Raw genomic sequence first — 23,667 nt, forward strand, 5'->3', positions numbered from 1 at the left:
AGGCGATTTGCCTCAGCCTCCCACCCCGCCATAAAGGTCTCCCCCCTTACTTTCACAGAGATTGTGGAGCACACAGCAAGCAGAAATAACAATGGGGAGATTTCTTTGGCTGAGGTCAGAGCGAGTCAATAATGATCTCCAGCGACCTTTTAAACGGCCAAATGCACATTCTACCACCATTCTGCACTTGCTTAGCCTGTAGTTAAACAGCTCCTGACTCCTGTCCAGGCTGCCTGTGTATGGCTTCATAAGCCATGGCATTAAGGGGTAGGCTGGGTCCCCAAGAATAACTATTGGCATTTCAACATCCCCAACGGTTATTTTCTGGTCCGGAAAGTAAGTCCCTTGCTGCAGCCCTTTAAACAGAGTAGTGTTCCTGAAGACGCGAGCGTCATGAACCCTTCCCGCCCAGCCCGCGTTGATATTGGTGAAACGTCCCTTGTGATCCACAAGTGCTTGCAGCACCATTGAAAAGTACCCCTTGCGGTTTATGTACTCGGTGGCTTGGTGCTCCGGTGCCAAGATAGGGATATGGGTTCCGTCTATTGCCCCACCACAGTTAGGGAATCCCATTGCAGCAAAACCATCCACTATAGCCTGCACATTTCCCAGAGTCACTAACTTTCGTAGCAGCACCTGAGTGATTGCTTTGGCTACTTGCATCACAGCAGCCCCCACAGTAGATTTGTCCACTCCAAATTGATTCCCGACTGACCGGTAGCTGTCTGGCGTTGCAAGCTTCCACAGGGCTATCGCCACGCGCTTCTCAACTGTGAGGGCTGCTCTCATCTTGGTATTCTGGCGTTTCAGGGCAGGGGACAGCAAGTCACAAAGTTCCATGAAAGTGCCCTTACGCATGCGAAAGTTCCGCAGCCACTGGGAATCGTCCCAGACCTGCAACACTATGCGGTCCCACCAGTCTGTGCTTGTTTCCCTTGCCCAGAATCGGCGTTCCATGGATAGAATCTGCCCCATTAACAACATGATCTCCAAAGCACCGGGGCCCGTGGTTTCACAGAATTCTGTATCCGTGTCCGTGTCCATGTCCTCATCATGCTTGTCGCTGCGCTGCCGCCGCCGCTGCCTCCTCGCCTCATTTTTCTGGTCCTGGCTGAGCATAAACTCCACGAGAACGCGCGAGGTGTTTACAATATTCATGACTGCTGTCTTGAGCTCAGCGGGCTCCATGCTTGCCGTGGTATGGAGTCTGCAGTGTTCACCCACCCAGGAAAAAAGGCGCGAAAATGGTTGTCTGCCGTCCGTTGCTTTCATGCAGGGAGGGAGGAGGTGAGGCTGTACCCAGAACCACCTGCGACGATGTTTTTTGTCCCATCAGGCACTGGGATCTTAACCCACAATCCCAATGGGCGCGGGAGACTGCGGGAACTATGGGATAGCTATGGGATTGCTACCCACAGTGCAACGGTGCAGAAATCGACGCTAGCCCCAGTACTTGGACGCACACCACCGAATTAATGTGCTTAGTGTGGCCGCATTCATTTCGACTTTATACAACCTGTTTTTCAAATCCGAATTATATAAATTCGGATTAATCCCGTAGTGTAGACATACCCATAGTATCAGTCAGTGACCGCACTGACCTCTCCTTTCCTTTTGCAGCAGTTTTCCCTCTCTCCCTCACCCCGCACCCCAGCTATCTAAAGCACTGTTCCCTTCATTCGTTCATTCGGCCAGCCAGACAAATGCCTCCCACTCCACTTAAAGGTGCGGTGCAGTCGACCTGAAAAAGTCACTTCTTATTTGATAGTTTACAGTATTTCCTAATCTGCTTTGAGGTTTCAGAAAAGTAGTATTTGTAATTCTTTTGGATCCTTCTTTGGCTGGAATACAGTGACATATACTCATTATTTTCTGTTTAAGAAAAACTTTTCCCATAAAGAACCATGAGTCTTCTCTTGACCTTGTTTAAAGCACTCACATTGGGGAACAGTATTCTGTTCTTCTGGAGCCCCATAGTTAAGTTCTGTATTTATTTCAGATGTCCAAGATCTTGAGTATGAGTGTATTGGCCAGGGCTGAGCTTTGGTTGTCTCTCTTTGTGAACATCTGAAAACATCTTGACTGTACGCACCATTTTCTATCTTAAGATAGTGGGGAAAAATTCATGAGTAAGGCAAATTGTTTACCTCTCTTCTCTTATCAAACTCATTGACATACACCAATTTTAGCACCATCAAATTTTTAGTTTATTTTATTCTTGAATGGTTATACCCTGTGCTAATGTCTTGAGTTATAAGATCAATTGCAAGTGTTTATTGTGATTTAGGCATTGCTTGAATTTCCTGTTGTAGTTTGTGGTGATGAAACATACTGTAAGGTTAGTTATGATATTTAAAAGTGACATTTGACTTAAAATTTTCTATAGTCTGTTTGTTTTTTTCAGTTTCCTTTTTAAAAACTTAGAGCAATCTGAGGTATGAAATGTGTGTGATTCTTTGCTATGAGTAGATTGGTAAAATGTTTATTAAACATGGCATGTTTTGTATAAAAGTTATTTAAGCTTCACAAAGTTATTCTTTTGATTATGTATATTTACAACATTACTCATCAATGTCAACATTATCAATGACATAAGGTGTAATGATAGCACAGGAGTTGTGCTGACACCACGTTACTGATACTTGTGGGGGAATTCTGTGCCACTGCATGCACGCAGAGTTCATTTCCCCTGCAGATTTCTTTGCTTCCTCACAGAAAAATGACTTTCTGACAGAGAAGCAAAGGGAAGCCGCAAGAACGGTCACATGCCCCCCTGCATCCGGACCTCTGCTGAACCCCTCTCTCTGCATCCAGAGCCAGCCTCCCTGCATCCGGACCCCAGCCGAGCCTCTGCATCCAGAACCCCCGCTGCATCCAACCTCTCCCCCGCCAATACCCAGACCCCCTCGCCCCAGTGAAACTCACGCCTCCAGTATCAGGAACCCTGCACCCGGATCAATCCCTGACGAGCTCCTTGCACGTGAACCCTCACCCTGATGAGCCCCCACACATACCTGGCCCCCACCCCCGCAAGCCCCAGCCGGCTGCACCCTCCCCCAGCACTCAGATCTCCCCTGCTGAATTCCATCTCTCCACACCTAGCCCCCCCCCCCCCAACCACCTTCACCTGGCCCCTCTACAGAGTCCCATTCCCCTGCATCCAGAACCCTCCGAGTCCCTGTGCATCCAGATCTTTCCCATATCTGGACCCCACTTCCTCCAAAGGTGCCTGCACTCAGATTGCCCCACACCTGCATCCCCCCCACACTAAGCCTCTCTACACTTGGATCCTGCTGGGCTGAGCCTGCCTGTCCCACACCTGGATCAGGGGCCGGGGCTGGCGTCTGTGTGAGACTCTGTCCCTCTCGCTTGCTATCTTGGTGCATGTGGCATGGAGGGGCAGGTTAGGGTTTCTGAGGCAGGCCCGGCCCTTGCACTGTATCAGGACTGGCTGTAGCCTCACTGCCGAGTCCATGTCCCGGGACAGGGGGAGAGAGGCCGCAAGGTGATCTTCCCCCCTCTGTGCGGCCAGTGGCCTGTGCTCTCCACTATCATGCTGGAACCTCCACATTATTGACAAATAAAATATGCAGAATTTTGAAATATTGCTCACAGAATTTTTATTTTTGTGTGTGTGCAGAATTTTTAATTGGCGCAGAATTCCCTCAGGAGTACACTGAGGAGAGATGCACTGCATGATCAAAAGTTGGAACTGTAATCCAGCCTAATTTAAGGTACATTGGTATTGCACACTCCTTTTGGTGGTGTGTAGAGTACATACACTACATGCTCCTCTAGCACGGGTATAAATAGTGGTGTAGATAGTGAGGCACTGCTTAGGTGAGTAGAATAAAGACACTCCTGAACTATGTGGGTATGTACCCTACTTGGTTCTCTGATTACCCCATCGGTGCCTTGCCATTTGCACTGATATTTTTAGCAGAGTAGTTTCCTGCTGCCTACCCGCTGTTTGAGCCTTCCTTTTCTGAATGGAAGGGCTCTAGCACTGGGATAAGACTGTAGCAGCTCCCTGCTCCCCAACCCTTTCCCACTCTAGGACCTGCTGGCTTGCGGGTCCCTGCTGTAGGAGTCTTTCCCTGAAGCAGGGAGTCTCCAGCAGTGTGGAGCTGCCAGAGCCTTTCCTCTCTGCAGTAAGACTCCAATGGGGAAAGGCTCTGCCAGAGCGTTTCATTGATGTGTATCTACACACTGCCCTGTGAACACAGCCTATTTTCATTGTGGTGGGTGGCTACACATCCATACATGCTGTTGCAAAATGTGTACAGTGTAGATGTAATCTTAGGGGGGGCTCTTTTGTCTCCCTGTCTGGCTAGCCCATGCATTGTGGTTTAAGTCTCTTCCTGCCTTTAGCTAAAGTACTGGAGGCTCCTGCTTTTCCAGCCAGCACTCTGCTGACACTGCTAAACTCATTCATTGCAATATGATGCAAACTTGGTGGGAGTGGGCTAGTGGGGCAAATTGTTTTCACGTTTTACATACAGACACTTAACTTTAACTCTAATTCATTGGTTCTCGAACATTTTTACTGGTGGCCCCTTTCACATAGCAGGCCTCTGAGTGCAACCCACCTTATAAATTAAAAACACTTTTTTATATATTTAACACCATTATAAATGCTGGAGGCAAAGCAGGGTTTGAGGTGGAGGCTGACAGCTCGCGACCCCTCCAAGTAATAACCTCCCGACCCCCAGTTTGAGAACCCCTAGTCTAATTCTTGAGGTCTTCATGGAGCTAATCGCGGGGTCTGCTGTTCCCATTCTCCTTTCTTTAGGGATGATTTAGGAGCTGGGAAGCTAGTTGTTCAAAATCCTTTTGATGTTACTGTAAGGATAGCTGGCAATCTAACCTTCTCTTTGTCTAGCCCTGTAGCAGCAGGACGGGAAAATCCTTCTGGTTCCTTTAACACTTATGTCAAGTCCGAGTAGTCTGGGGTAATGAGTTTAAGTTCATTACTGATATTGATGCCTTGCCAGCCCTTTGCCCCACCTAACCTGCTGAGAATGTCATCAGCTACCATGTTGTGTGGGACAAGGCCTTTAACAAAATTTTTTGTCTTGAACATTGTTCTAGGGTGACCAGATGTCCCGATTTTATAGGGACAGTCCATATTTTGGGGACTTTTTCTTGTATAGGGACCTATTACCCCCCCCCCCCCCCCCCCCCCCTCCCCATTTTTTACACTTGCTATCTGGTCATCCTACATTGTTCACAGTTATTTAGGACACAGATCAGGGCAGCTGTATTGAAGTGATAAAATGCATTAATGTTAGATACTATAAATAAATACTTCTTGTTCAAATATTTTTTCCCAATCTGAGTTCAATTCCAGATTCTATATCTGTATATGTATTTTGGAGTGTGTACCTTCCTGACAAATTTCCCTGCAGAGGTATCTATTTCTTCTATTGTTTTGGGGCATAATAATCCTTCTTGTGGCTCTTGCCCACAGGCACTGCCTCCCAGCTCCCATTGGCTGGGAACCGGTCAATGGGAGTGCGGAGCCAGTGCTCGGGGCAGGGGCAGTGTGCAGAGCCCCGTGCCACTGCCCCTTCCCTCTTTCCCCCCCGCCTAGGAGCTGGACCTGCTATTGGCTGCTTCCCGGGCACAATGCGGTATCAGAACAGGTAGGGACTAGCTTGCCTTAGCCAGGCAGCACTGCCGATGGGACTTTTAATGGCCCGGTCAGTGGTGCTGACCAGAGCCGCCATAACCTAGTGCCTTACATTCTGCGACCCAGTACTGGGTCACGACCCACAGTTTGAAAACCACTTTTAAATAAAGTTGTGGCTTTTGCATTTAATTGTATTATGATATTCATGTCTCATAGTTTCCATGTCCACATCAAATGTAATTGTGTGTGTGTATGTGTGTCTTTAACGACAGTAATGAAGTGCTAATGAGGACCAAAGATTTCAGGGCTTCTTACAATAATGTTTCAGTGGTGAGGAGTATGTTAATAGTCTGTTATGTCGAAATCTGGTTACTGGTTCTGCAATTTAATGCCTGGTTTTGATGACTACACACTCATCCTAGCTATGTCAAATTTGGTGATGCAGTAATAGCAAATACTATTGTAGTTATTTGAAATTTTACTGCAAGTGACATTATAGCCTTGGCTTTGGTTAATTGTATGCTACCTGGTATTCTAGCCACAAAGCTATTGCAGAGAAATTTAGTCACCAAGGACATAATCAAAGTTTCAAGAATTAGTCAATAATGATTTCAGCATGTAATTGAGACACTAGGACTAGACTGCTGTGTGTCTGTCTTGATAATGAATGATATGCAAGACATTTGCTAATATTGACTTGAACAGCAGCATACATTAAACTCAGACTTAATACATATTTCTATTTGTTTCCCCTCTTGTTTTTTATACTGTTTATTTAAAAATATAACATAAACATGTGCTAACAATCACAGACTAACCATCATCATCTGACTTAGTGGTCAGTGAAAACACAGCCCCTGTGACACTACCTCAGTATTAACTGCATTGCAGTACGCGCACCCACTCATTACAATGGCCAGAAGTAAAGCAGTCCATTGGGTGGGTGTTTTTATTAGGTTTCTCAGTAGCATCTGGAATACAAACATTTCCAAGTGCTTTGCAGAATTAAATAATATGACACCAAATAGGACACTGCATGGTAACTGATACTGGGCTCTTCATTCAGAGCAGAGAAGGGGAAAAAGAAATGTGATTTTAACGGCTATGCAAGGGAATGACACAGAAGTAGATGCTTTACTATATCTGAACTGGGGGCTGAAGAAATGTCTTTTTCCATTCTGGCATAACCAAACTACCCTTTGCTAAGGAGAAATAATATCGAAACCTTTATTCTAGACTTTTCTTCTTACCAAATAAAATAACTTCATGCCTAATTAAGGTACAGGCAGGGCTGATGAGAGCGGGGGGAAAAGGGGTACTGCAGCCCTGAGTTGAAGGGGGCCCTGAAAACATCTAACATCTGTGTAGTTGAAATTAAATGGGAGGGACTGTGGCCCCAGTGAACATGATCTCCTGGGCCCAGGATACTAGTACATGCTCTAGTCAGTTTTTAGTTATGATCCTTTACTTTTAGAGATTTCTCTGGGAAGAAGGTTTTTTTATACTGTATTGGCCAGAAATCTGCTTCATACCCAAGTTGTTAAATATGGGTGAGGTCATAAAATATACCCTTTTATACAATACCTTTCATTGCAGGGATCCCAAAATACTTGAAATATTATAAATGCACAGCACTACTGAAATATGATCCCTTCTGTGTTGGGGGATAGTAAGCATTCAGCATGCCGCACCTCTTGTTCGGGGGAAAGGGTAAACCTTTTCCAAGGATAGGCTCTTTGCCCAGCCAGTCATAGTTCTCTCATAACCCCCAGCCCCTTTTCCCCAGGCATCTTAGATTCATTGATCCCAAGGCCACAAGGGACTATTGTGATCATCTGCTCTGACCTCTTTTATAACACAGCCCATAAAACTTCACCAAAATAATTCCTAGAGCTTTTCTTTTAGCAAAATTTCCAGGCTAAGAATAGCCAGTGATAGAGAATCGACCACAACCCTTGGTAAATTGCTCCAATGGTTAATTAGAGTCACTGTTAAAAATGTATGCCTTTTTTCCTGTCTGAATTTGTCTAGCTTCAACTTCCAGCCATTGGATGGAGTGGAGTTATGCCTTTCTCTGCTAGACTGAAGAACCCATTATCAAATATTTGTTCCGTGTGTAGGTACTTTACAGATAGTAGTCAAGTTACTCCTTAATCTTGCTCAGCCAGTTCCAATTCCTCTCCTTCCTGCTCCTTGTTTAATTTCTCTCCCCACAATCCTGGCCTCTAGCCACCCCCACACCTCACTGGCTCCTCATCGAGTCTAGTCTCCCTCACCAGGGTCCTCATCCAATCTAAGCTCCCCTCTCCCTCTACTCTTTGTCCTGGCCTCTTTGGCTAGCCAGTCAATTCTTCCCCTGCACCTCCTCAGATTTGTCTCCCTTGTGCCCCACCTCTTTCCCCACTATTTCTCCCCACCAACAAGTCTGTTTCCCTCCCCTCCCTCCCTTCCTCTTCATCTGATCTCAGTTCTTGCCCCACACATTACCCTCTCCTTTGTTTCCTGTCTCCATCACTCAGCTCCCAGTCTCCATCTCCCCTCATCTCCCCTCCCAGTCCCTCCCCCACACCAGGTCTAGCTTTTGTCCCTTCTGTAGTTGAATTATGCAGCTTCTTTCTAAACACTGCACAGCAGGGGGGCATTGGCTTTATGGCCACTGCAAATAACAATGAAGAAAATGGACTACCTATAAGTAGATGAAGTGTTTTGTTTAACTGTAGTGTGCAAAACAGCAATAGTTTTATATTTCCTGATTGTGAAATTGCTATTAAATTGAATGTATTAATGCAGGTAAATTATTATTTGTGAAATCATTAGTTACTTGAGAGCATGACTACTTTTAATTTTTTTTTTTGTCAGTAACCTTGATTAACTGTTTGGCTTTATACATATGTGTGTATTTATGTACCATATATACTCATTCATAAGCCGAATTTTTTTTAGTAAAAAAGGAAAGCACCAGAGAAGGGGGTCGGCTTATGAACGAGTATAGAGAGGGAGAGGTGGGATACAGCCCCTCCCCCCAACAGAGGGAGCAAGGAGAGGCAGCAGAGCCAGAAGGGAAGAGGCAGGGCCAGAGTCTCTCTGCTTCTGGCCACACTGCTCTCCCCCCATCCTCTGAAGCAGCTGCAGCTCTGGGGCTGGCAGGCTGCGGCCACGCTGCCCGGCCCGCTGGAGCACGCTGCGGCCGTGCCGGCTGGTCCAGCCCACTGGAACATGCTACGGCCGCACCGCCCAGTCTGGCCCGCTGAAGCAGGCTGCGGCCATGCTGCCCAGCCTGCCGGAGCAGCTCCAGCCATTCTCCCCTGGCCCTGGGATGGGATGGGGAGAGTGTGGGGGTCCTGGGCTAGGGGTGGGGTCATGTGGGGGGTGGTCACAGGGGTTACTCCCTGACCTCCAGCTTCTCTCCTCCCCCTCCCCCCCAAATTTCCCCACCAGTTGCTGTCCCGGACCATCAGGGTAAGCAGCTGGTGCGCCAGGACACTTTGTTTACTTGGGTTTACCTCCGTGCCTGCGGATGCTCGAGGTAAACAAACCATCTCGGCCTGCCAGTGGCTTATCCTGATGGCCCCAGAGCCAAAGTTTGCTGACCCCTGAATTATAGGGTCATCTTATGAACAGGCCATAAAAAATCCATCTTGGGGGGGGGGTCGGCTTATAAACGAACCGGCTTATGATCGAGTATATACAGTATGTCAGTATATGTGTAGGTGTAAATCAGTGTTTTCAACAAATATCAACTGATATAACCTGTTTCTTTGTTCGATAAACTTTCAATAATAAGTTAACATGAGCTCAATTAGGTACCTACTTTGTGGTTTCAAGTAATCCAAAGATGGCTTCACTTGCCTCATTGAATTCCTGGCTTGTTGTTACAGATCCCTCATGGTCATGATTCAAATTTAGTTCAGCTTTAATTTTTTCCTCATCTAACTTAACTTTTGGTCTAGTTTGAGTGGTGTGCTTACTGTCTTTAATGAATGCTTTTTAAAATAGTTCTTTACAGTTGAAATTCATAATAGAGGAAAATCACAACTCCAGAGCTGATGTGAAGGGCAAGAGAAGTAAAATTACAAATAAGTACTGTACCCAACAAACATGAAAACAAATGTGCTTTGTAGACTAATAGTTTGAAAGGCAAATGTGTATATTGTGGGGGCAGTGTAGTGCGGAAAAAATGAATGAAATTTCTGGAAAGCTAAATATTATTTGTGAATATGAAATTAATATTAGCTATCTGTTCTTGCACAGCTCCTTTTAAACTCTGAATCTGAAGCTGTGCATAAAACAGCTCTTGTCGCCATTTACAGTGTTAAAAAGGATAATGTATTCTATTAAAATCTTAGGTGAGTTAATGTTTTGGTAGTCATTTTAAAATGTATTGTGACTATGGTGTAGCAACAGTTCCAGATTTTTTATAATACAATATTTAGAGTACAACATTAATTGTAGTAGTGTCATCTTATTACCTAAAGGAATACATTTTTGAACAACAAAGATAATTTTGTCTTAGCTACATTTTTACTAGGTGTCATTGTATGATTGAGCCATGGTGTCCTCTGGCTGGTAAGATGCTTACATTGAAACTGACAGGTGCCACACGGTTTATTTAGGACAACCTCAGCCTTGTCCTAGTTAGTTTCATAATGTTTGCCTTATGTATGTTCAGCCACTGCATTTCCTGCTTTAGAGCCTTGTGTTACACCAATATTACTATCTGTGCTGCCTCAACTACAAATTGGATGAACAGCCAGTGACACTTTTTCAATATTATTACATTAAACCAAGTGGATTTTGATTGATAACCTAATATTCAACTAATGCAAAACATCAATCATGGCAAGTATATTAATTATTTAATATTGCAGTCTAATTCAGAAATCGATGTGCTGCATGAGGGGAAGGGAAACTCACTGTTCCCAGAAGACTTAAGACAGAACGATTTGAAAAAAATACACCCCCCCCCAAAACCCTGCTGTACTCTTGTGTGTTAGGTCGATACAAATCTTTATTCATTTGCCAATAATCTCTTCCCATTTTCCACTTCAGGACCATTTTATCAGTTTTGAGACCTATAATTGAATTAAGTCTGCTTTCAGCACAGGGCAAACGGAGTTGCACAAATATTGATGAAGTCATGACAGGGACAGCACAGGAGACAGACCACTAAAGAGGACAGATTTTATACTGTTAGCTGGAAGCTTCCTCCATCAGTGTCTTGGATCCTGCTTCTCAGTAAATTAAGTTCATTAGGATCTTTAGCACCAGAGGAAAAAATATACAGGACTTCATTTTTATCTAAATAATATATGATCTTGTATAGGAAGTTTTGGTTATAAAAAAAATAGTATAAGAGAAGTCCAACTTTTCCTGTGACTTCATTTAAGATGAATTTGAAGAGAATAAGTATCCTTAGTATATTTACTGGAAGCTTTGTCAAAATTATAAAGTAATACTTTAGTTTCATATAGAAGAGCCTAACATTATTAACATCAAATAATCTACAAAAAGGAATTCAAAATTAGCTTTGTATATTAAAATTTGTGATTTTTGTGTGAGACTAATGTAATGTCAATGCTAGTAACTAGATAATGTAAAAATGTCTTAAATAAAAGGAGATTGCATAATTACTGGAGTATTCAAAAGTAACATTAGGTTGGATGTATTTAAAATCACATTTCCTTCAATATTTTTGTATTTGTAACTCTTTAAACCTTTTTTTTATATTTTGCTAGTTAGCAAAATAGAAAGGGCTGATGTTTACCATTTCAGAGGAATGAGGGTTTTTTTTGTTTCTTGCCATTTCTGGTTTTATACGTCTGCGTAATTGTTGAAAAAGAATATTCTACACATAGGTAAACACTGTTATATGACCCAGGAATTAATTGCTTGGAATGTCATTTTTTTCTGTTTGACATGATTGCGACATCAACAGAAAGGGATAGTTAAGTTTAGAAACAGATTTAATGTTGAATCTATGAAAGCAGAAACTGGCTGTCATCACTGAGTTTTTTTTGTTTTTTTGGAAGTGCCAGAGAGAAGACATCTTATCCTGTTCACTTCACTCAGCTGGGCAAATTGTTCATCCTTGTCCAGCTTGGCAAACTTGCACTGTATCTGTGCTCAGCAGTGTGCATTAAAGATTAAGTTTTCAGTCTACATTTTCCTTGCCTTAGTGTCTTCAGGTTCTCATTGGTCCTTCTTTATAACCTTCCAATTTTTGTGGTTTTGTTTGTTTTTCCTTATTTTTTCTATCTGTGCATTAGAGTTTTGCAACTGATGTGAATAGAAATATGTAAAGTTCTAGCATCCCTAACATCATCTAGTTAATTAACGTACGATTAATTCATTATCTCCCGTGTTTATGAATGCTCAGAACATTTGATAACAAAGTTCTGGTAGAGGGAGCTCAGACAGGCAGTGCACATAGATTTTTGATGTGATAGTACTAAATTTGGTTTTTGTTTTTTTTAATTTTTCTATGAAGTAGTGGTGCTTTATGTTTAAAACATTTTTTTGGATTAGTACAGTGGTTCTCAAACTTTTTGTATTGACGACCCCTTTCACACAGCAAACCTCTGAGTGCGACCCTCCTTATAAATTAAAACACGTTTCTTATATTTAACATTATTTTAAATGCTAAATTCACAACCCTATTGTTTAAAATTAATTTACCTTTTCTCACTGCTTTTCAATTAAGACTAAAACACATTTTTATTGAATTATTGTTATAAGCAGAAAAGTTTTAAAAAAAATAGTTACTGTTTAATATTGGGGTCTGAAGAAACTTGGCCAATATCACTTTTCACAGCAGACTAGGCTCTCCATTGACACCCTTACTTCTGTGCTGCTGCTGGCAGCGGCGCTGCATTCAGAGTTGGGTGGCTCATGACCCGCACATAATAACCTCGCGACCCCCTGGATTAATAGGTTCTGGGTTATAACAATTGTAAGGAAAGTAAAAGTTTGGTGTTTAAGTAGGTAAATAATCTTGGCTTCAATGAGACTGTTTTTTCCCTTGTGTTTTTAATAGTCAAGATGTAAAAGTTAAGAACATTAGAAAGATAGTCAAGAATTTACATGACTTTCTTTTGACATTTTTTGGGTTAAACATAAATCGTTATAGACGGGGGTTTAGCAACTATTTACAACTTCTGTTCTTGTGTTACAGGGACTCTGGAAACATCAAAGCTGGATTAGAACATCTGGTAAGTTCTAATTTTCTCTTGAACATTTGCATCATCTTTGATATCTGCATTCCAAATGAACACTTTTGAATGAGCTTTGAATACCTTGAATTGAGAAAGTCAACCATTTCCCAGAGGGTCAGCTTACTGTTATTATGTGAAGGCACTTACATTTTCATTTATCTTATGGTTTCAAGGGAATTTTAATTTTTTTAAATTACTTTTTTTGATGTAGAGATGAAATAAAATGGACTACAATCCTTGGATTGATGATTGCCTTAATTATAAACAAAAATTGTTTGGTGTTGGATTTTTGGCATATCCTGATTTAAAAACAACAAACTTGTGTTTTTTTTTTTAAAAAAGCAAATATTGCATGCATAAATATGGTATGTTTTAGTAATCTGAAGTCTTTGAAAGAAGTACACAGCTTTGTTTTTTCTATTGTCTTTGCCTTATGAATAATGTATTGATTTAAATTCCATTCAGTAGTACAATATAAAATAATTGATATGCAAAATATTTTTTGGTTTAAGTAAACATATTCAAACCACAAGTGAAAGCAGGACATACATAGCGTTAAAAACTAATCAGTTGATCAAAACTGAAAATCCAGTATTATTACAAGTGCAAAATTCATCAAGATTAGTATATTAATGTCCGTGATCATCAGAACACTAAGCATTTCATGTAAATGGATCATTTTAAGTCATTGTGTGGGTGATGGTTACATCTAAATGTTCAATAGTACACTCTCTTCTCTAAATCAGTGTGAGAACTTTTGAGATTTAAGTCTTCATTTAGGTATACAGAAAACGATTTATATTGTTGTACTCTGCCATGAACCATAAAAGGATATAATTATCACTGCTGAATACAAGTAATTTTTAGCAGTTGCTCATCGTTTCCCCATGTATTTTCACATTCTCGAATGTGGATAACCATTTAGGAAAGTATGAGTTTTGTAGAAGCTTGTGGACCACGCTCTTCCTGTATATTTCCAGGAGAGAGAGAGGACATGGACCATGTATGGCACAGTTGTCAACTATCTCTTTTCTTTTGGTGGGATGACAAGAACTCCATCCCTACTTGTATTCTGAATCTGCACGTACTTGAACTAGTTGGTTATGTCCGAATATTACAGTAGTTGAGAAATGGATCTTGCATGCTAGTTGAACCTCTTAAATAAATTTTTAAAATGTTTCATTCCTCTAGTGTTGTCAGGTTGCTGTAATCTAATGGGCTCGGAGACTGCTTCTAATGCATTATAAAGATGCTGTTGTCCTGACAGATGACCATGGCTGGTACTTTTTTCTAAATTGGGAATAGTATGATAGTTGAAAATGCAAGTATGATTTATAATGTCGCCTCAAACCATCAGGTTAAGTAAGGAGAGGCTGAATGGTTTTCTAGGAGCCTCTGAAAAAAGAGGAGTCTGGTTCACTGGCACAAGCACTGTAGTCTAGTACAGTGGTTCTCAACCTTTCCAGACTACTGTGCCCCTTTCAGGAGTTTGATTTGTCTTGTGTACCCCCAAGTTTCACCTCACTTGAAAACTACTTGCTTACAAAATCAGACATAAAAATACAAAAGTGTCATAACACACCATTACTGAAAAATGGCTTTTTTTCTCATTTTTACTATATAATTATAAAATAAATCAATTGGAATATAAATGTGTACTTACATTTCAGTGTATAGTATATAGAGCTGTATAAACAAGTCATTGTCTGCATGAAATTTTTGTTTGTGCTGACTTCTCTAGTGCTTTCTATGGAGCCTGTTGTAAAACTTCACAAATATCTAGCTGAGTTGATGTACTCCCCGGAAGACCTCTGTGTATCCCCAGGGGTATGTGTACCACTGGTTGAGAACTAGTGCTCTAGTATTATGCGGTAAATTCACTGGAAAGATAATCTCTGGAAGTTCTCAGCACCAAAAGATTGTTGCTATAAGTACACATCATATCTTTTAATAAAAGCTTGTCTTCATCAGATACATTTATTCTCTTGTGCTTCTATAAAGGACTTGTAAATAGATTAATTTATTTATTTGTATTTATCTCCTAGAGCTGGAAGGGACCTTGAAAGGTCATGGAGTCCAGCCCCCTCCCTTCACTAGCAGGGCCAAGTACTGATTTTTCCCCAGATCCCTAGGTGGCCCCCTCAAGGATTGAACTCACAACCCTGGGTTTAGCAGGCCAATGCTCAAACCACTGAGCTATCCCTCCCCCTTTGACAAAAGCCTCCATACTTCATTAGGAAATCTTTTTTTAATAATTTTGGAAAAACAGCTGTTGTACATACATGTGCAAACACAGAAACTGATTTTGCAAGATATATAGAGATTTGTGTTATGTATTGAAAGCAGGATTCATACTAGAAAGGGTTTTACATCCTAAATTTATAGTCAGACAACTTCATGCAAGCCTATTTACTTTACCTCCAACAGATTGTAGGCATATTTGCAAGAAAAATTAATCATTTGATTATAGCAAACTCACCCTGGTTTTTTTCTTTTTTTTTAAAAAAGGCTATTTCCAAATACCTCTAAGGGAATCACTGCCCATATTTTAAAAAAAAAAACACCTGATATTAAAAAGAGAAGAAAATACTTTGCATTGATTAGATAGACTGTTTTATCCCTTGACTTTTAAAAATGAAATGGCACCCATGTTAGTTGTGGTGTAATCTTCACTCTTCCTTTAAATGCACATTCCTTTCAGCCATATGCTTTTCACCACCTTATTCATATGGTTGCAATCTATCTAGATACTTCCAAGTATTTCTGTGATGCCTACCACCTTGGTATCTAACCTCTATCTGTGCAACTGACTGAATTATGTAAAGTAGAATATCTTTTCCAGAAACCTGTGAAACATATTGTAGGTCATCATTTGAAAATATTTTCTAATTTAAAAAGAGTAGCTGTTGTCATGAATTGAAGATAATTAATATTTTAGACTTCACATGCATACATCAGTTGGTTATTTCTGTGGTATGACGTTTTGAGGTGCAATTAAGGCTGCCCCTCCGAGTGAACTCCTTAGACAGTTTGACTGAAATATTGCCTGCACCCTAGTGGGAATTGCCCTCTAGTGTGCCTCCCACTACAGGGTCAGGAGTGTGATCAGGTTGCACGCTCCTGTGCCCATAAAGGGCTGAATCACGTCTAAGGTCTGAAGAATTTTGCTTAACCGTATGAAAAAAAAATTAATGGGAAAATCTATACACATACCTTTTTCATTAAGGGAATTAGAGATTCACAGTACACTTATTTAAAACATTGTAATTGTAACTTTATAAATTATTTTTGGATAGTTCTTCAAGTTACAGAATTAAATAAGTTGTAGAAACCTCAGAGTAGAAAGAGAGTAAATGATGTTTGCAATTCTCAGTGGTCTTGTTTTCTAATAGTTATGCTAAAAAAGAAACATGGAGCCATATGAGTGTTTCTTTTTTTTTTTCAACAGAGAGATCCCATTTGTGCCTTTCATATTGTATAACATTTCAGAGTGATGATCCTGCTTGTTCTTGTGGTCAAGCAACACAGTCTGACTGTTTTAAGTGTTGACGTGCACCTTGTCATTAATAGCTTGTTTAGCCCATCAGTAGCTTGCATGAATACAGTTATTGCCTGCTAGCCATGTTGTTGTATATTAATCAATAACTAGCAACAGGGATGATGATAAACTCTTCCCAGGCTGGCCATATGGATTTGTGCATGGCCTATGCAAGTAAAACAATTGTTCACTATTTACATTTATAGTCAAATAGCTGTTAGGTTACATTACAACTAAGATAGAGCTGTTCTACCACTGAATTGTAGTTTCCAGATTAAAACTGTTTAATTGTTATGGTTTTGATTAAAAAAAAAATCCTAGTATTCAAGCATATGGCTTGAACTTCAGTTTTTTGCTCAGTGATGTTTTGCCCTTAACTTACCCTTTTTTGTAACTCAATGCTATTATTGACTCTGAAAGTGTGAGACTCACTATGTGATTCATGAAGCTGGTCACCGTCTTGTATTTCCTTCATGGGAGGGAATCCAGGAGCCTGCTTTAAAAGTTTTATTTTCATTTCAAATTTACTATACAGTCTGTATAGTCCTTAAATTGAAGAGAAATTTACAGATTGGGAAGCTGCTCAAGTGACAGCCTAATTTCTTCTTCCTGAAAGTTTATGATGGTGTCAAAAAACACATGGGTCCTAAAACACATCATTATTGGCATGTCTCATTGGATGGCAGTATAGGAGGTATAGGCTCTGAGATCAACATATGCTGTACTTGTATCTGTAGGAAGTATTAATCTATCTGAAAAAAATGCAGTTTCTCTAGATATCTGATACAATCAAGTGGATTAGGTTTCATCGGATTTACAAAAATATAATAGTCATGTAATGTATTCGAGTAATGTATTTTAATTACCTAAATTTATTGAATATATGAAAATACTTGGGCTTTAGTCTAGTCTAGTATTTTTCAGCTAATTAGAGGCATGCAGATGTCCAGTACAGAAGCTCCCCGACTTACGCAAGTGTTCTGTTCCGTAAGTCCAGATTTCCATAAGTCGGGTTTGCGTAACCCGGGTAGCGTCTGTATTGCCCCCATCATGTTATGAATCATATTCACAGCAATACCTGGACACAATAGGATAACTGTACACAGGAAGATTAGCCTCTTAACTCTGGATTTCCTTGCTTTATATAAACTTGGTCTACCAAAGAGACCTCTCTAAAGAACATCTTTGCTGTTAACTATTCAATGACACTCTTCTTCTCTTGTGGCCTGATCCAAAGTCCACTGAATTCAATGGTAGACTTTCCATTGATTGAATTAGCTTTCGCTCAGACTCTTGGTGATTATGGAACCAATATCCTAGAATGATGAGTAAATGAGTAGGTCACCATGATTAAATGAGTTGCTGGCTTTTTAATGATCTGTAAAATGGAGATGTTAACTACTTGTGTTAACTAACAATCAGTTGCCACTCTTCACCTGAATAGTGATGTTAACCCTGGCACCCTGACTAATTTCCATACTAGCCAATTATATTCTGCTAGCTTGAATTCTCCCTCAGTTGAATAAGAGCAGGGCTGTTTGAAAGTTTCTGCTGCAGCTGTTTTTTATAGAAAATAGGGTTTTTGATTAAAATCTTTTGTGGGAAATGTCTGTTCTCCACAAAAGAACTTTTATTGGGGGGGGAAAAAAAACGGAGTACACAAAACCTGAAAAAAATTTATCTGGAAATGCTGCTGCTGCTGCTATGGTTCATAGGAGTTGTAGTTTGGGTGCTTCATTTATCTCATTCTCTTCTGTGGACTGGGTTCCCTGGCCAGACTACATCTCTCAAGATGCATCTTGCTGCAGTCTCAGAAAAAGGGTAGAAACATGGTGTATCGTGGGAGATGTAGTCTGGCCTGGAAACTCAGACTTTAGAGGAGAATTGGGATGTCAGACAGCCAAACTGACCCTGAAGCTCTGTGATGGTATTTCTGGATAGACATTTTCAGTTTTTGCTGAATAATTTGAATCAAAAAGTCAAAATTTTCTGTGGGGATGGGAGGAGGGAACCACATTTTCAGACTAGCTCTGTAAATAAGATATTCTTCACTTCATATTATAAACTGCTATAGAGTTATGTTGATTTCTAAACATTATAAATGACAATTTCTTAACTCAAAGTATTACAGCCAACTTGGAGGAATTCTTTAGACCGTGTCCCAGCAGATAAAGCAGAGCTGATCATAGAACTAAAAGTTAATGGTATTTCAGGTACAAATGATCATGACTAAGGCTACGTTTTAGTCATAGATATTTTTAGTAAAAGTCATGGACAGGTCATGAGCAGTAAACAAAACAAAAATTCACAGCCTATGACTTTTACTATATATCCCTGACTTGGGGGGTGGCCCGGGAGGCACGCCCTGGGGGTGCCACGGGTGCTTGATTGGGGCGGGCTAGGGCAGGGATTGACAGGAGCCAGGGCTGGGGCAACGTTCTCTATCCGGCTCCTTGGAAGCAAAGACCTCCAGCTTCTAGCTCCACATGCTGCCTTCGTTCCACCCCAAGCCCTAGTTCTGCAGCTTCTATTGGCTGGGAACTGCAGCCAATGGGAGCTATGGGGGCGGTGCCTGTGCATGTGGGCGGAGGCAGCATGTGGAGCTAGGAGCTGAGGGAGGGGAGTTTCTATCACCCTTCCGGGGAGCTCCCCCCAGGTAAGCACTGCCCGGCACCCAATCCTCAGCCCTGAGCCCCCACACCCAAACTCCTGCTGCTGGGAGGATGGGGTGGGGGACCTGAGACTGCCCCAGCAGCAGCCATTATGACTGGCCCAGGAGCTGCTCAGGCAGCTCCTGGGCCAGCCGCACGGGCCACTGCAGAAATCATGGAGGTCACGGAATCTGTGACTTCCATGACCTCTGTAACAAACATGGAGCCTTAATCATGACTTGATCACATTTATAATGTGGACGCAGAATGAAGTCCAGATCAATAATATATATACCTGGTGCATTTAATGGTGCCCAACTTCACAAAGCTAAAAACAATTATATGTCAAATGAGCTGGGAGGAAGAATTTAATTAGAAAAATGTGAATGATAATTGGAAATAATTTAAGAACACCTTACTAGAGGCCCAGAAAGCCACAATTGAGGAAGAAGGCCAGACTGGCTAAAAACTAACCTGGTTTAGAGGGGAAATGAAGGCAGCTGTAAAAATATATAACAGATGGAAGAAGAGGGAAGTTAATAGAAATGAATATAAATCAGAAGTTAGAAATTGTAGAAAATTGTTAAGGGAAGCAAAGGGGGGATACGAGGCAAAATCTTTGGCTAGCAGAGTTAAGGACAATAAGGAGGAGTTTCTTAAGTGTGTTAGGAACAAAAAGAATCCTGACAATCGACTGGTAGAATTATCAATAATAATCCAAAAAAGGCAGAGGTGTCCACTGTATATTTCTATTCTGTACTCAGGGAGAAAAACAGCTTATGTAGTTTGATCATATGGTGATGATACCACTCTTTCCATTCCACTAGTGTCTCAGGAGGATGCTGAATAGCAGGTACTAAAGTTAAACATTTTAAAATCAGCAGGTCCAGATAACTTGCATTAAGAGTTTTAAAAGAGCTGTCGGAGAGACTCACCGAACCATTAATGTTCATTTTCAATAAGTCTTGGGGCACTGGGGAAGCTCCAGAAGACTGAAAGAAAGCCAATGTTTTGCCACTTTTTAAAAAGGGTAAACAGGCCTATGATTACCAGAGTCATCCCGTTAGTTTGACATTGATCCTTGGCAAGATAATAGAGCGGCTGATATGGGACTTGATTAATAAAAAATTAAAGGAGGATAATGTAATTAGTGAAAATCAATATGGGTTTATGGAAAACAGATCCTGTTAAACTAACTTGATATTTTTTTATTAGATTGCAAGTTTGGTAAGGGTAATAGTGTTGATGTAATTTTTTTGTAAGTCATTTGACTTGGTACAGCACAATATTTCAATTGGGAAATTTGAATGAAATAAAATTAACATGGCACACATGGCTGAATTAAAAGCTGGCTGACTGACCGATCTCAAAATGTAATTGTAAACAGGGAATCATCAACAAGTGCTTTTCCAGTGAGATTCTGCAGGGATTGGTTTTTGGCCCTGTGCTATTTACCATTTTTATCAATGATCTGGAAGAAAACAAAAAATCATCACTGTTAGAATTTTCAGATGACACAAAAATTGGGGGTAGAGGTAAATAATGAAGAGGATAGGGTCACTGATCTGGATTGCTTGATAAACTGGGCCCAAGCAAGCAATATGCATTTTAATACAGCTAAATGTAAAGGTATCCATTTAGGAGCAAATGGTGTAGCCATTCTTACAGGATGGGGGACTCTATCCGCAGTGACTCTGAAAAAGATTGGGGGGTCATGGTGGATATTTAATTGAACATGGATTCCCAGTGTGATGCTGTAGCCAACAAGAGCTAATGTGATCCTGGGATGCATAAACAGGAGAATCTCCAGTAGAAGTAGAGGTTATTTTACCTCTGTATTTGGCACGGCTGCAGTTGCTGCTGGAATACTGTATCCAGTTCTGTGCCCACAATTCAAGAAGGATGTTGATAAATTGGAGAGGATTCAGAGAAGAACCATGAGAATGATTAAAGGATTAGAAAACATACCTTATAAGTGACAGGGTCAAGGATCTCAATTTATTTATTTTAACAAAGAGAAGGTCAAGGGATGATTAGATTACGGTCTATAAATATCCACACGGGGAACAAATATTTAAAAAGAGCTCTTCAACGTAGCAGAGAAGTATAATACAATACTACGGCTGGAAGTTGAAACTAGACAAATTCAGACTAGATATAAGGTGTACATTTTTAATGGTGAGAGTAACTAACCAATGAAACAAGTAACCAAAGGTTGTGTTGGATTCTCCATCACTGACAATTTTTAAATCAAGATTGGATGCTTTCTAAATAATTTTGGGGAAGTGCTGTGGCATGTGCTATAGTGGAGTCAAATTGGATGATCACAGTGGTCTTCTGGCCTTCATATCTATGAATCTATTAATATTATACCCTAAATTCAGCTGGATTTCAGTGGTAGACCCCTGTGTAGCACTGTATTTCACGTAAATTTTGTAAAGTCTCTTCAGGATGCAAAGTGCTTTATACATATGTAAAATAAAAGCTTAAAGTGCTATTTCAGGTTTATGCTATGTGAATACCGGTGAGAGGCAACTAGAACTTGACAAAAATCTCTAGACATGAGAATGAAAAGTATGAGAATATTTGATCAGGGACACAAGTTTAAAACAGCAAAATAGGAGACATCAGGAAAGCTTGAGCAAGATCAGGATATTTTGGGGTGGTATGAAGGAGCATTTGAAGCAATGTGCTTTTATGGGGAAGGAAACAGTAGCATAAAAAGTCAAGTTGAGGTGGGAAATGAGCATGAATCTATGCATTTTTAGAAATATTTCTAGGTAACCAAAAAATGGCCAAACTGATGAAGAAAATTGGGCGCTGTGTGGTTCTGATGATATCATAACCCATTTAAACTTTGCTCTTGTGGTTTATGATGTCACAAAAACCATCTGAGGTATTTATTTCCTTGTAAATCCCTATCATTCATGACTCTCACTTATTCTGCATACAGCTTATGAATTTTTACATACCAGGTAGTTTGCTTACATAAGTTATTTAAAAAGTTTAGTTTGCTATTTGATACAGTAAATACTAAAGTCTTCAACTTGCTTTATTCACTTATTAGTTCTTAAGATTTTTTTTTTGTTACAACATAACAGGTATGTTATAGGAGTGATTCTTGTTGGAGAGGTTGGCATAAAAATACGTGCACTGTTAACATCTTCCTAACAGGATTATGATGTTACCTTTTTTTTTTTTTAATTAACAGAAGACGACTTTTTTTTTATTTTGGTTTGTAAGAAGGTTGAACAGATTCAGACAATGCTCAGGTGTGATCCCTTTATAAAGTTGTCTTAAATTACAGTTTACTCAAAACAGTAATTCTTGTGTCTTTTAATTCTGAAAATATTCCAGTTAATTTCTACTATATAGATTGTGTCACACATGAGTATTTATGTAGACACATGCTACATAATAGTTAATGGACTAAATTCTGACCTTGAATCTGTTTGCATAGCTCCCATTAAAGTCAGAGGTTGGTGTGTGCATGCAACTGAGGGCAGTACTGTTATGTCTAGACAAAAAATACCCTCACACTGGGATTGCTAGTCTGAGGAAAGTAGCAGTAAAAGGGGAAAAAAACTGTCCTTGATTAAAAATAGAGTCTAAAATTGTGTATAAACCCTAAAATTCAGTTTTAGATATAGGGGAAATAAAATTTTACTTATATAAAAATATTTTAAAAATGTGAAAGGTTTCTAAAGTAATTTTTCTCTCATATGTGGCATATGAATAATCATTTTAGGGATGGTCTTCATAACATACTCCCTAATGTAGCCATCCTAAACTCATGTGATAAAACACTTAACATCATGCCACACTACCATGTATGTAAATCATTATTATGGATTAAAATATTCACACGTCCAAATCTGAAGACTGGACATGTTTTTTTTGTCAGCTTCAATTTTGAGGACTTTTTCCTAGTTTTTGAAAAATGCTAATTTTGAATGTGTGTGTATGTGGGCTGGGGATCTTTATTTTGTCTTCAAAGAAGCCTCTGCACAAGAATATGCTTGAGATTATTTACCGAGTAATTGTGGAAGTATAATTTGACTCATTTTTCAAAATACAGGGACATAAAAGTATTAAATGCTTCACTAAAATTCCATACAGTCCTTTTAAAATCACCTAAACTGAATTTTTTTAAAAATTTGCTTCATTTTTTTTCAGAAAAAAACCCTTTTCTTTCCTCCAAGAGTTAATGTTAAGATTTAGAAAATGCAAAGTTTTTATTTTCATTATGAAGTGATGAATATTAGTGTTAAAATGTAGGTATAGTTCTTATCGAGCTTAGTTGCTGTTATTGGCACTGATCCAAAGTCAATTTAAATCAGTGGGAGTTTTTCCATTGATTTTTACCATATATTGATGTTTGGGGACTTGCTTTCTTTTTCCCCATCTTATCTGTTAGTGAAATAAACTCTTCTTCTTTCTTTCTGCTGTCTCTCAAGAAAGCCAGCTTCAGGAGTCATACTTGGGATAGGCAGTCTCTGGGACTTTCTTCCTATCCTAGCTTCAGTATAGGAATGTATTTTGTTGAGGAAAAAGAGTCTTTAGGTCTCTTCTTGTCATCCCCCAGACAAAGTAGCCTTTAGGCATAAGGGGCATGTTCTAGGAGCTTCTCTCCCA

General features: G+C 40.2%; 1 protein-coding gene across 2 annotated transcripts in view; it reads left to right on the forward strand.

Annotated features, from left to right (window-relative positions):
* The window catches only part of RSRC1 (arginine and serine rich coiled-coil 1), a 344,188-nt gene that overhangs the window by 117,728 nt on the left and 202,793 nt on the right, over positions 1-23,667 (forward strand). For both annotated transcript variants that reach the window (XM_034781218.1, XM_034781219.1), the window contains exon 5: positions 12,804-12,840. In XM_034781218.1, the coding sequence (XP_034637109.1) occupies positions 12,804-12,840 (37 nt within the window). The remainder of the gene's footprint in view (positions 1-12,803; positions 12,841-23,667) is intronic.

This window comes from Trachemys scripta, chromosome 9 (assembly GCF_013100865.1).
Source record: "Trachemys scripta elegans isolate TJP31775 chromosome 9, CAS_Tse_1.0, whole genome shotgun sequence".
In the NCBI taxonomy this organism is placed as follows: Eukaryota; Metazoa; Chordata; order Testudines; family Emydidae; genus Trachemys; species Trachemys scripta.